This window comes from Oryctolagus cuniculus, chromosome 8 (genome assembly GCF_964237555.1).
Source record: "Oryctolagus cuniculus chromosome 8, mOryCun1.1, whole genome shotgun sequence".
In the NCBI taxonomy this organism is placed as follows: Eukaryota; Metazoa; Chordata; class Mammalia; order Lagomorpha; family Leporidae; genus Oryctolagus; species Oryctolagus cuniculus.
In genome coordinates this window covers 3,913,736-3,927,617 of record NC_091439.1, presented here as the reverse complement: position 1 = coordinate 3,927,617, position 13,882 = coordinate 3,913,736, and the positions used below count along the sequence as shown (strand labels likewise).

Genomic DNA, 13,882 nt, shown 5'->3' with positions numbered 1-13,882 from the left:
CCCAGTAGAAGACAGACATCCTTTCCTATCAAGAATCTTACCTGCTAACAGACTGCTGACAGACTGTTTGCTGTTGTTCAGCAAAGATGCTTTTCCTGTGATGAATTATAAACCCACTGATTATTTTAAGACTGCTTTTTCTTTTAATTTAATACACTGAGAACGAAACGGGATCTTTTTGAATGTTAACAAGATCAATTTTAGGAGTGCTTTGGGTTGTGTATTCAATCACCATCTGTTTCTGGAACATAGGGACAGGACTGTCACAAAATGAAATGAAACAAGAAAATTTCTTAAAATTAGGAAGAATGAGCCTGCTCTGTAAGACTGGCTGCAGAAAATCCATGGCCTTTCTAAAAATGACCCTGTTTGAGGACCAGGAAGTGAAATGAAGGTTTTTCCACTTGGGCTAGGAAACTCCTTAGAAGATGGTTCACAAGAAGCAAAATAACAAAAACTATCTGGCACATCTACTACAGAGTTGGACACTGGGAGTTAAATCTGGAAGCAAGTAAAACTGCTTACCGTGAGGGTTTCTAAGCAAAGGGACGCTGGCTCCCCAGATAACAGGACTGCTGCATCTAGGCCTACATCCTTCAGAAGAACTACGATCACGGATTCCATGCACACATGCTTCCTAGAACCTGGGTCTAGTCACTTTGTTGCCATTAGAATATGAACTCCAAAAGGTAGGAATTGTGCCCACTTTCTTTACCATCCTATCCTCAGAGCCTATAACAATAGCACCTAGCGAAAGGCATGTTCTTAGGGAATCAAAGAAGAAAGAGTGCCCTATAACCAACAGAGTATGAACTAATAGAAGTTCAAGGCAAAAACGAAAGGAAGAAACCTTAAATACAAGCAAAATACTACACGTCAGTGCCACCCAAATACTATCCCTTGGCCCCAAGAATGTCACAAGTAGAATGCCAGAAGCATGAGGGTGGCTCCTGATTGGAAAGCTAGCTCATTCCTTCATTTTCTCAGCCAGCATTCATTGTGCACAATGTGTGTATCAATCACTAGAGAAGAGATCAGCAAACAGAACCAAAACGCCTTTTGCCATCCAGGAGCTTACAACCTAGCAATCCCATCTGTACACACTGTGCTCGCAGACAGAGTTCAGTGGTCAGCCATGGTTCTAGGATTCAGAATGATTCCGCATGGGCTGTCACCATTGAACATAAATCTCTCAACTGATTACTGTGCTCTTTAAACACTGTGCTGTCTGTTATGACTGAGGTTCATGTTCACTTTTGGATATTTAAGTTTAAATTAATAACATTTAAAATCAAGTTCCTCGGTGCTCCACACCATATGTAGCTGGTATGGATAGTGCTACAACACTGCACTATACAGACGTATTTCATTTCTGTTATCACAGGACGTTCAATTTGAAAGTGTTGCCTTCCCACTCAGTGTGGCCCTGAGACAGCAGCACAGATAGCCTCCTGGGGCCTGTCAGAAATGCAGGCTCTGGGGCGCCACCCAGACCTTCCCCAGACCTTCCCGATGATCTTGCTGCTTTTAACAAAAAATCCGGACGATTCATGTACACATTAAAGTAGGAGAAGCCTTACTCCAGAGAACTACAATAAGGCCTAGAAGTCATTCTGACTACATTTAAATGACTACTTTTTTATTCCAAAAGGTAATCACGAGTTCCTGCGTCCCATTCAAAGGTAGAAAGGTTCAACTGTTCAAACACACAATAACTGACGAAAGTTCCAAGGAGACTCATTCCTGCCAAGGGAGAGGCTGGTTCATTCTGCTCAGTCTTTGTCTTCTCACAAGCACCCGGGGCCCTTTTAAAGAGAAGAAGAGAAACCATACTACACTCTGACCTTTTCTTGATTTGATAGCTTACAGTAAATGTCCCTCACAGTGAATTGTCAATGACTGGACACTTGGGCAAAAAAGGGCCATAAAATGCTAGAATAATTGCAGATGTAAAATGGCCCACTAATAAAAGCCTATATATTAGTTATCTGTACAGAACCTTAAAGAAATGACATTGGTTTTTCAGCTTTTAAAAAACCAAAAGATTTTCCCTGAGTTTTAATGCTCAGGTCTTGGATGCATTACTCGTAAAAGTGCGTGCACAAATTCAATCTGATGACACACTATCAAGAGTGCTCAGGGGTGGGCATTTGGCCTAATGATTAAGATGCAAGCATTTGTGTAAGTTATATATTATTTATGTATTTATATACTATAATAATAAAATATTTTAGTTCCGGAAAATTTAGAGAAATGAGCTTAAAGACATATCCCTCTAACTTGTTGGGAAGGCATCCAGACAGAGGGGAGGGTGATCACTTTGCCCACTGTCTGGAATTTCTTATATCAATAAAAGGTTGGAAGGAAAATGCACAAATTACAAAACAAATAGGAAAAGCAAGCCTAACAGAGCTTAAAAACTCTCAAGTGCATTTCACCAGAAATAACTATGCTTCTTATGATGAACAATAATGCCCAATGTTTTTATGTTTAATAGCCAATAAACCTCTCCAGCAACAGTGATGTGCAGTTCAAATTCGCATACAGCAGGAAAACTTCTCTCCTGCACGCAAATAATGCAGGAAGACAATCTCTTGTACTGAACTAAAGAGAATATATTTGCAAAGATAAAAATAACAGAAAATGAGTATGAGTAATGAGAATTCACAAAATGAGTAATCTAAGTGCACTCTGGGACATGCTTTCCACACAAGAGAAAGTCACATTTTGGGGAAGGCTTCATACCTAGTCAGGGATGCTGCCTATCGCCTGGACAGATAACTCTCTAAACGCATGGGTGTTTAAGGTCTCTACGTGCTGTGAACGCCAGGAAAAAGCCTGCCGACCATGATGCAAGTTCTTCACAGGTGCACTCTAAATAGAGAACGTTGGACCTTCTTCCCCTGAGTGATTAATCGGTACAGCTGTGCTCACCACAAACTAAATTTCACATGCTAATGATTCAGAACCTAATTTTCAGTTCTAATCCCTACAGAAGTGATCCTGACTTCCCATTCCAGTCAGTGTCACAGGAGGCTCTGGAGGCTGAGGCGCAGCACTGCAAACAGCAGCGGAGGTAAGAGGCGTGCAGCCTGTGCAGTTTAAACCAGAGTCTCTGAAACCGGCCAGAGCACGGTTAGCCTTACGGAAAAGAAATGACTAAGCTTCAAGAGCTAAATATGAGCTTATCTCTGAAAACACAGACTTTTAGAGCTGGCTTCCTTTTCTCAACCAGGGCTCTCCACTTTTGTGTCTTCCATCCACCTCATCATTTTTGCTTTTTACATCCATACCTGGTGCTTCTCCTTTCAAGCCTTATCTTTTCAGAACAGAGCCCCTCCCCCGATTTCATCCAAAATCCTGTCCATCTTCCTCTAATTCTTCCTGTTTAAGAATCCACACTTTTGAATATCCAGTTTTAATATTCCTGTTTCTTCACTGATTCTTTAGCTTTTATGTTATTTTTAAAACCAAAAAAAAGAAAAAAGCTGATCCTAAACTTTTGCACAACTCCACAGTTTCATTCACAGCAGGCTTTCCTCTGCTGAAGTTAACACAGATATGGTTATACTAACAGAGTGTTGATTATATAAACATCTCACGAAATACATTAATATTTAAGAAACTGGAATTCATGTTCCAAAATACTGTATAATTCTTGTAAACAATAATTAGAATTATGGATGCCAAGCAACAGGGTTTCCTGGAAGTGATGATCAACCACAGCTGCGAACTCCCTCACCCCGACCCCACCAGACAGACGTAAGAAGCGTCTTTGGATGAACACGCCACTCACCCAGCCCAGGCTGGAACAAGCCCCAGCTGAGCCAACACTCTCATGGACCAGTTTTCATGCTCAGGGAGGGACCCACCGTATCACTACAGATTCAGGCTACGGTCTGACATGAACACTAACTCCTGGCAGATCTAAAAATGCGAATTTTAACAAATGTTTAGAGTCAATTTCCCTGGTGAGACAAATAAATTTCAAATTACTACAGAAGTGCACTTTTATCAGAAAAAACACAGGCCTGTGTGTAAACTGAGACTGCACTCCGCCTCAATGACGGTGTTCACAGAACCCTTTTGCTGCTCCATGTGTGGCTAACCTTACTCCCTTCTAGGCTGTTCAGACACTGAGCCGTGCTCCAGACATGCAGAGGGAAGGGAGCCTGAGCTCTTTAAGAGAAACTCCTCCCTCTTCCCACCCAGCACCACAGTATCCTGTCTTCCTCAAACTACAGGGGTAGCCCGTCTCCCTCTCTCTGGCTGTACAACACATCACAAACAGCAAGCAGGAATAGGGCAAGAGAATTCTGTGTTCCCAGCAAAACTGGGTGGAAACAAAAACTGAAGTAAGATTACCGGTAAGAATAAGACTGTCCTGCTTTCTATTTAAACAGGAAAAATTTGGAAAATTCCATGTCGGATGCCAAAATAAACATTCCAGGTTAAAGGCAGGTGAGGGACTGGCTGGAGGCATTAAAAGGGCAGGTGGCATCTCTCTGAGGACTGGGAAATTGCAGAATGTTTGGCACGGGCATCTCCCAACAAATGCAGTATGCTAATTCTCTGTAAGGATTCCGCAGAACCTGGTCTAGCCCCAGGAGTCTCCTACTGGGACAGGCAAAAGACAAGACTAGTAAGCAAAAGCAGTCAATAATACAGACGGACCATTTCACAGCAGTATTTACAAGAGATATATAAAAATATATTTGCCTGCATAGACCTACAAATAGAGGTTACTCACAGAGATTACTGTAGCTCCAGCAGTTACCCATTGATCATAGAAAATGCCCAGTTCATCAGTTTAACGCTTGAGAAAAGTTAGCTAGAAAAGAAGCAAGCTAATGCAAAATATGCTGTTCTGGTCAACTGGAAGCAAATCAGTTTCAAATTTCCTGGCAGCCCCTTTTGCCCTGCACTGCACACGCTGATGTCAATGGAAGCACTCTGAGCGCTGGGAACCCGAGCAGAGGGGAGCTGCCGCCTGTCCCTCTCACAAAGGCGAAGCTGCCTGTTTCGCTCGTGCTCCCTCCTCCTGCCTCTGTCGCTCTCTACCTTGGTAGCTTACCGAAAACAGCCACCGTAGGGCTTTTCTATATTTGTGAAAACTACTTCCAAGGAGATAACTGAGATGCCGGGAGTTAGCTTTAATGTAACCATGTCCCCAGTGCGGCAGCAGGAAGCCCAGCAAAGGCTGGGAGAGGACTGTACCATCCTCAGTGACATCAGAGGTGGGGCTGTCATCTCAGTATTATGCAGCATTTTCTCTGATGCAAGAATGACACATGTGAAGGGAGGCGGGTGGGCTCGCTTTAAAGGGGTTTAATTCTTGTGTTATTTAAGTGGAAAAAGCCAGTGCAAATACTGTTCAAAAGCTGCCATAGAATGACACAAATCCTGCTCTGTCAGTCCTTATCTAAAAGACGCTGCCATCCCAAGTCATTTCACTGATGATAACATTACAGTTCCTGTGATGGGATTAATATTTAATGGGTAACTGATGTTACTTGGAAATGTGACATGAAACAGTTCAAAGACATTAATATCTATTTTAAAATATGATGACATAAACTTCTATAACACTAATAGTACCTTGGATGTCTAGAATACCTTTCGACACAATCTCAGTAAAAACACTAACTTTAAGAACGAACAGTTTTACAGATGAGAAAAGTGAGATAAAAAGTAGTACAATATGAGCAGCATAACCATCAGTGGTCTTGGGAATAGCCATCACACAGACATTAAAAATAAATCACCTCTACAGTCTTAATTTCCCAACCAGAGGGAAAAGCATAAGCCGACAATAGAAAGCAATTCACAGTTTGAGTCATCCCATACACATTTCCTAAATGCCAAATAGGTGCTAGAAAAACCTGTTAGGGTTAATTTGGAGTGCACATTTCTGTTCAATAATATTATCAGAACAGAAAATATCTTCTTATATGTCCAGCACGGCACTAAGCAGTTTATTGTATTTTTTTTCTTTAAAGATTTATTTATTTGAGAGGCAGAGTTACAGACAGAAAGAGGGAGAGGGAGAGACAGAGAAAGGTCCTCCATCTGCCAGTTCACCCTCCAAATGGCCAAAACGGCCGGAGCTGGGCAGATCCAAAGGCAGGAGCCAGGAGCTGCCCCTAATCTGGGTCTCCTACATGGGTTCAGGAGCCCAAGAACCCAGGCCATCCTCCACTGCCCTCCCAGGCCACCAGCAGGGAGCCAGATAGGAAGCAGAGCAGCCAGGCTCTGAATTGTCATCTAGATGGGATGCAGTGCTGCAGGTGGAGGCTCAACCCACACTAAGCTACAGCACTGGCCCCAATTTAGTATACTAACTCATCTATCCCCACCAGCAGCCCAGTGCAGTAGCTACCCACTGTATAGATGAGACTGCTAAAACAGAGAGGCATGTGTGTGACCTGTCCAAGATCACATGGCTGAAACTGGCACAGGCAGGAGCCAGGCACAGGTAATCTGGCTCCAAAGTCAACTCTGCCACTGAGCTATGTTGCCTCCTGAGGGCCTTCTTGCCAAGTGAAAAAAATTTGAAGAAGAATATAACTTTCAGGATACAAAGCTGTGGCAAACCAAAAATATACACTTCTCAAGAATACTGGCCCAGCCAACACTGTTGCATAGCAGGCTAAGCTGCCATCTGCAGTGCTGGCACCCCATTAGGGCACTGGTTCAAGTCCCAGCTGCTCCACTTCTGATCCAGCTCCCTGCTAAAGAAAGCAGGGAAAACCTGGGAAAGCAGCAAAGCATGGCCCAAGTGCTTGGGCCCCTGCACCCAGGTGGGAGACCCGGAAGAAGCTCCTGGCTCCTGGCTTCTGCCTGGCCCAGCCCTAGACATTGTGGCCATTTGGGGAGTGAACCATCAGATGGAAGATCACTCTCTGTCTCTCTCTCTGTCTCTTTCTCTCTCTGCCTCTTTCTCTCTCTCTGTAATTCTGACTTTCAAATAAATAAATAAATATTTAAAATAAATAAATAAAAAGAACACAGGTCCAAATATAAGAGGACAAAGTTAGCAAGTGCACCTGGAGAAAGCAGATAGGGATTGTAGAAATAACTCAAGAAGCAGAAGTGTGGCTGCTCCTGTGACCTTTTGTCAATGGATTAAAATCTTATAGCTTCAGTTTCCTGAGCTTTAGATGTTTGAATTATACTCCAGTGTCACAATGCAGATGAAGCCCATGATCTAGATGATATGGACTCCATCACGTCCCAAGTATGTCACCTTGAGCAAGTTTTGTAAACTCTGTGGGCTTCAATTTTCCTCCTCCCCCCAAAAAAATGGGGATAATAATGGAATTGTTCTCAGGATTAAGTAAACTATGCATGTAAATATATAAAGTACTCATGGTAGCAACTAGTACACAATAAAGACCCAAGGCTAATTATGTTGTTACTATAATCATCGTCACTTTCAGTGTTATGACATTTTTTAACTAAAATTTCCAGTTTCTTCTCTTCTCAGAAACCTCTCCATGAGGGCTACCACTTTTCAGAGCTGGACAGAAAAACAGAAAGGACAAGTTCTGTTGGCTTCATACTAACATTAACCAATTCCAGTGTCACCAGCTCCCTGTGAGATGTAAGCTGCAACCCAGGAAAGCTGGAAGAGACAAGGTTGCCCTTCCCCTTCCTTAGACCTAGAATGCAGAATGAGGAGCAGGGGTAGAAAGCAGCAGCCACTCTAAACTGTAAGCATCCTCTCAGCTAGGGGGGCAAAGGAGAAGGGAGAGCCCTGCTGAGGTTTCATCTTTAACACTGTCCCTTAAGAAAAAAAAATAAAAGGATTTATTTATTTGAAAGAGTTACTAGGGCGGGGTACAGGGTGCGGATTCACTCCCCAAATGTCTGCAACAGCTACAGCTGGATCAGGCCAAAGCCAACAGCCTGGACTAGATCCATCCAGGTCTCCCACATGGATACAGGGGCCCAAGCACTTGGGCCATTTTCCACTGCTTTCCCAGGTGCATTAGCAGAGAGAGCTGGATCAGAAGTAAAGCAGCCATGACTCAAACTGGCATCTGGCCCTTAAAATAAGTTATCCATTTGTAAGCTACTGATTTCTTTGGGGACCCTGTCCTCATAAGCTTTTTTTTTCTTTTAAAGATTTATTTATTTGAAAGGCACAGTTACAGAGAGGCAGAAGCAGAGAGAGAGAGGTCTTCCCTCCACTGGTTTGGTTCACTCCCCAGACTACCACAATGGCCGGAGCTGGGCTGATCCAAAGCCAGGAGCCAGGAGCTTCTGCCAAGTCTCCCACACAGGTGCAGGGGCCCAAGGACATGGGCCATCCTCCACTGCTTTCCTAGGCCATAGCAGAGAGCTGGATCAGAAGTGGAGCAGCTGGGAATTGAACCAGCGCCCATATGGGATGTCAGCACTGCAGGCAGCTGCTTTACCCACTACACCACAGAGCCGGCCCCAGGAGCTCTTTTAGTGCCCTTAGGGCCTCAAAGTAGAGGCTGCTGTTCAGATTGGCTGTAACAAGTTGGTACAGGTTTTGCTGGTTCAAGAAATTTTGAAGTCTATGCACAGCTTTTTTTTTTTTTTTTTTTTTTTTTTTTTTTACAGGCAGAGTTAGACAGTGAGAGAGAGAGACAGAGAGAAAGGTCTTCCTTTTTCCGTTGGTTTACCCCCCAAGTGGCTGCTATGGCCGGTGCATTGCGGCCGGCACGCTGAGCCAATCTGAAGAGGAGCAACCGGGACAAAATCCGGCGCCCCAACCAGAACTAGAACCCGGGGTGCCGGCGCCACAGTGAGGTGCAGCGCCGGCCACAGCTTTTTCATAATATGTATTTTCCATGAAACTTCTGAAGACTTTTAATAATTAGTCACTAGGATCATTTCAAATCAGTAATGTATTTCCAGACCTTAATGTATTTCCACTTTTCTTTTTTATTTGAAAGTTAGAATTACAGATGGTAAAAAGGAAAAACAGACAGAAAGGCCGGAGCTGCGCCAATCCAAGGACAGGAGCCAGGAGCTTCCTCCCGTCTCCCACATGGGCACAGGGGCCCAAGGACTTTGGCCATCCTCCACAGCTTTCCCAGACCATAGCAGAGAGCTGGACTGGAAGAGGAGCAGCCAAGACTAGAACTGGTGCCCATGTGGGATGCAGACACCACAGGCAGAGGATTAACCTACTGCGTCACAGCTCCAGGCCCTCCACACTTCTTAAAAACTGTAAGTAAATGGGGCTGGAGCTGTGGCTCACTTGGCTAATCCTCTGCCTGCAGCGCTGGTGTCCCATATGGGCACCGGGTTCTAGTCTCAGCTGCTCCTCTTCCAGTCCAGCTCCCTGCTGTGGCCTGGGAAGGCAGTGGAGGATGGCCCAGGTGATTGGGTGCCTGCACCCACGTGGGAGACGAGGAGGAAGCACCTGGCTCTTGGCTTCCATTTGAGGGGTGAACCAACAGAAGGAAGACCTTTCTCTCTGTCTGTCACTCTCACTGTCTAATTCTACCTGTCAAATAAGTTAAAAAAAAAAAAAGCTATAAGTAATTAATTTTTATTTGATGTAATTACGTTATTTCTCAAAAAGTTCAAATAAAGTAACAAAGACAATCAAGTTAATTGTTAGCATTCAATTTACTATGAGACTTCAGAATTGTAACTTCTCGAAAATCTTGACTGACCATACATACCTATTTTTATCACCCTAACTATTTTATTCCTCTCTTTTTAACATTATTAAGTCTACACAGAAGATAGTGAAGATTATCAGAGGAACTGGTAAAAATAATTCCTGATTTTGAATAACTGTCCTTCAACAAGCAAGTTCCAAAACATAAGAAATCCTCAAATCAGTTTTACTACCTCAAATATTTTATTTTTTGAGTCTCGTTCTGAGATCTTAAGAAAAAAAAATTAAGTGTCAACTAAAAAATTTACTTTTTATATTTTCACCTTTTGTCCTTATTATAAGGTAGATCTAAATGCTTAGAAAAGTAACCACTAGAATTCTAGGAAGATATAACATGAAATAGATTCAAGTGAGCAGAGAGGAAAGACATGCAACACCAACACCTGGAACTGACAGGCACGGGTCTGCTATGCTCTGAAACACTGTTTTGAAAAGAAAGAGAAAAAACCCTCTGAAAGTTAACTTGTAACTAGGATGCATACAACCCTCCTATTAAGCTTGGTGGAAACTATATATTATAAAAAGTCTGCATACTTGAAACATCATGTATAGTAAAGACGTAATTTGAAGGATCCAGAAAAACTCTACAATTATCTTAACACTATGTGACAAATGACCAAAACCCACTGCCTTCACAGTCTGTGTTGGCGAGTGCAGTCCCTCTCTGACCACAGGACAGACACATCTTTGCACCACAAACTGCACTGAGGGTGGCCCAGAGTCACAGCTAACACTTAGGGGCTCTGATGTTGTTCCAGGGACTGAGCAAGATGCTAGTCACCTCTCGGGCCTCCCCAGCACCCTCTAAGTAACCAGCAGCTTCTGCCTCCACTGCCGTATGAGGTGAGAAGAAAAGTGAGGAAGAGACGGAGGCACACTTCACAGCAGGCCCTCTGTCAGACTCTGTTACCCCAGAGCTCACTAAGTATAATGCTTGCTACACAGTGTACACCTAACTCACCGTTTCATTTCATTCTCACAACTTGCCTAACAAATGAACATCAGGTATTCCTAAATATAAAGCAACCCTAAATAACTATTAGGTAATCCATACATTCCAGTGAAACAAAAGGCTATTTGCCACATAGAATATTTAACTTTTTAGGCTATAGATGAAGTAATCAAATGGCTTCTTATAATACTTTAGTCTAATTCTGTATGTGTGTATAAGAGAGGGGAGAGAGACGGAGACAGATAATATGTATTACATGAAAACAATAAAGAATACTTTTATCCACTTATATTTTAGAGAATTATTTCACTCAAGCTTTTCACATACAATTTGTCCTTAGGATCTCTGATACAGTTAAAATCTCATCTTGAGACTTATATCTTCAATTCTGTCTTGAGTTTTTTTTTTTTTAATACAGCAATTTTTAAGTGTGTAATGCTGTCACTAGAAATTCTATCCTAATGTACAGTATCCATTCACTAGACATGATCTCCACAATGTATCCACTTACTGTATACATGACCTACAAAAGTCACCGTTTAAAAGCTGGTTTACAGTGATATCTAACACCTGCAACTCTGGGGCCATTTCCTCAGGAATACCCCTTCTTTAACCTGTTTTCCTCCTCTCCATGAGCATTCCAAACTGAAACTGTCTGTAGCTGGGACAGCACTTCAAAAAATTCATGGGAAAATGGAATTAAAAGATAAGGTTATTTGGTGCAAAAGAATTTTAAATCCATGTATAGCTTTCTTGTGTCTTTTCCATGATCTTCCTGAGGAGCACTCATATTTCAAAATAATATGCTTTCTCCAGAGTGCTTTTGTCCTCAAAGTAACCAAAAGAGCACCCCCAATAACAAATTAAATATAAGGTCATGCCTTTTCAGATTTTTTTAAGAAAGATATCTTCACCCTAATTTTGCGGTAGGTAGCGTATTAACTCTTTTTTACATATGAAGAATATACAGAAACTTCACTCAACCTTGCCAGCACAAAATTAGAAGATGCAGGAAGCAAGAAGCATCCCACAGACCAAAGTATTGGTATTTTGTTTCACTCTTAAAGGCATTTGGTTGGCAGCCCATATGTGAATATGCAGAATAGAAGAGAACAAAGCTACTATAGTTTACATCAGCTTACAGAGCTTCTTGCTGAAATGATTGACCCAAGGGGGTCTACACACACCCAAAGATAAGTACAGGGGAAACAGAATCACCCTAAAAGTAAAAAAAGGAGAGGGGAGGGGAGGGGAGGGGAGGGGAGGGGAGGGGAGGGGAGGGGAGAGGAGAGGAGAGGAGAGGAGAGGAGAGGAGAGGAGAGGAGAGGAGAGGAGAGGAGAGGAGAGGAGAGGAGAGGAGAGGAGAGGAGAGGAGAGGAGAGGAGAGGAGAGGAGACTTGTAAGCATCCAAGCAGCATTTGACTGGCCTTGCCGAAGATTCCTTATAGACTGTACTTACCAGTCACTCTCTGGCTAGCCTTGGGGTAAATTAGGATTATGAATCTCTATAAACTCTTTTTTTTTCTTTTTATTTTCTTTCTACCAGTAAAGCAATTTCCTCCAAAACCTCTATCTATTCTCAATAGGACAGCCACATACATGTCTGGATGGTAGGAGGCAGGACCAGAACAACCATGATCCAGCCAATGAGCAAATGGAGGTCCAGATAGCAGCCAAGAGAGGGCAGGCCATAGGATCTATTTCTTTGTTATTGTAGTTTTGTGTGGTTTTTTTTTAGATTTATTTTATTTATTTGAAAGGAAGAGACAGAGAGAGATCTTCTATTTGCTGCTTCACTCCCCAAACGGCCACAACAGCCAGGGCTGAAACAGGCCAAAGCCAGGAGCCAGGAGCTTCTTCTGGGTCTCCCACGTGGATGCAGGGCTAAGGCACTTGGGCCGTCCTTGCTGCTTTTCCAGGAACATTAGCAAGGAGCTGAATTAGAAGTGGAACAGCCAGGACTCAAACCAGCACCCATATGGGATGCCAGCGCTGCAGGCACTGGCTTAACTCACTGCACGACCGTGCCAGCCCCACGGGATTTCTTTTAGAATCTCTTCTGCTGCCCTGGCTATGACACCACCTCTGCCACTCTGCTGTTTCCTTAGCCTATTAGCTTTCCCCGCCTATGAAGAAAGGTTGTAGCAGTTAGAATTAGTTCTTAGCTTGCTCACTTCATATTCTTCGTCTTTGAAAAAGTAGGAGCGTGAAAGAAAAGTCAATCATCCGACAGACAAACTGGCATGGTGGTAAAAGTATTCTGAATGAGTTAATACACATGAAGTGCTTGACACACTGCCCAGATCATCAGAAATATTCAGGAAGAGCTAGCTGACACCACCACTGCTTACCATGTCAATTGGAAAAGTAATTTTCCCTTTCTTTTCTTGCCTTCTGTGATAAAATAAATGTTATAACTAATTTTGATTGCAATTCAAATAATTACTAACTATAGGCAAACAAGATGCCTACCTCACAATGGCTGTTGTAAGACTGAAATGGCAGAGGTCATATGAAAATCGCAACTGCTATCAGACACAAGGCTCTACACCACTGCTGGTAATTCCAGGTGTTCAAGCCTAGCGCCCCTAAGCTCATCCACCTCATACTCACGACATGGAGACTGCACGGAGAAAAGGGGAGCTGGGTCAGCACTCCAGGCCATTCGGCTGCATCAGAGTGAACCACCTGGACCAGACATGTGCGGCAGGGATCTAGACTTGGGCTGGATAACAGAACAAGGGGAGAAATCAAGCTAACTCTGCATCAGTTTATATTTTTTACACAAGAGTGAAGAAAGCCAAACACAAAAGAAACCATCCCAAGCTGAGTGAAAGGTCTCAGATCTATACATTTCAGTCTGTCTTGGCAATGTGGCCACCCACCTGTGACAATGACAGCCGGGGAGGGGAAGGCACAATGTGACCTGCGGCTGGCAGGGGCAGCGCCCCTTGAGGGGAGGAGGGAAGTCTAGAAGCAGTGTGTGCCACACGGTACGAATGCAAGGGAAGGATCGAGTTCTGCACAAGGGATTAGCCTAAGCCTCTGAGCTCAGGACAACTCTGTGTGTGCCTGGGGGGGCTTTGGGGAGCGGAGTGGTACTCTGCTCTGTGCTTCTCTCCCAGACCATGAACTGGACTGGGCTGTTAGACACCGACATCAGCTTACCAGACCACCCTGCTGCAGCCACTCATTGGAAGGTAGCACTAGAAAGGAGGAAACCTCCACTGAGGAACAAAAAGGTCTTAGTCTCCTGGGACCTCAGA

The 13,882-nt window shown here is 43.4% G+C and overlaps 1 protein-coding gene across 16 annotated transcripts in view; it reads right to left on the bottom strand.

The window, feature by feature from the left end:
• PSD3 (pleckstrin and Sec7 domain containing 3) overlaps positions 1-13,882 on the bottom strand; it is a 588,112-nt gene that overhangs the window by 364,100 nt on the left and 210,130 nt on the right. For 5 of the 16 annotated variants that reach the window (XM_070047341.1, XM_051819333.2, XM_070047342.1 and 2 more), the window contains one exon: positions 13,230-13,341. The exons of 9 other annotated variants lie outside the window; for them this stretch is intronic. In XM_070047341.1, coding sequence (XP_069903442.1) covers positions 13,230-13,281 — 52 coding nt within the window. In that variant the 5' untranslated portion in view covers positions 13,282-13,341. Of the gene's footprint in view, positions 1-4,750; positions 6,377-13,229; positions 13,342-13,882 lie in introns of those variants that run through there. 2 more of the 16 variants (XM_051819337.2, XM_051819335.2) reach the window with 2 other exon arrangements.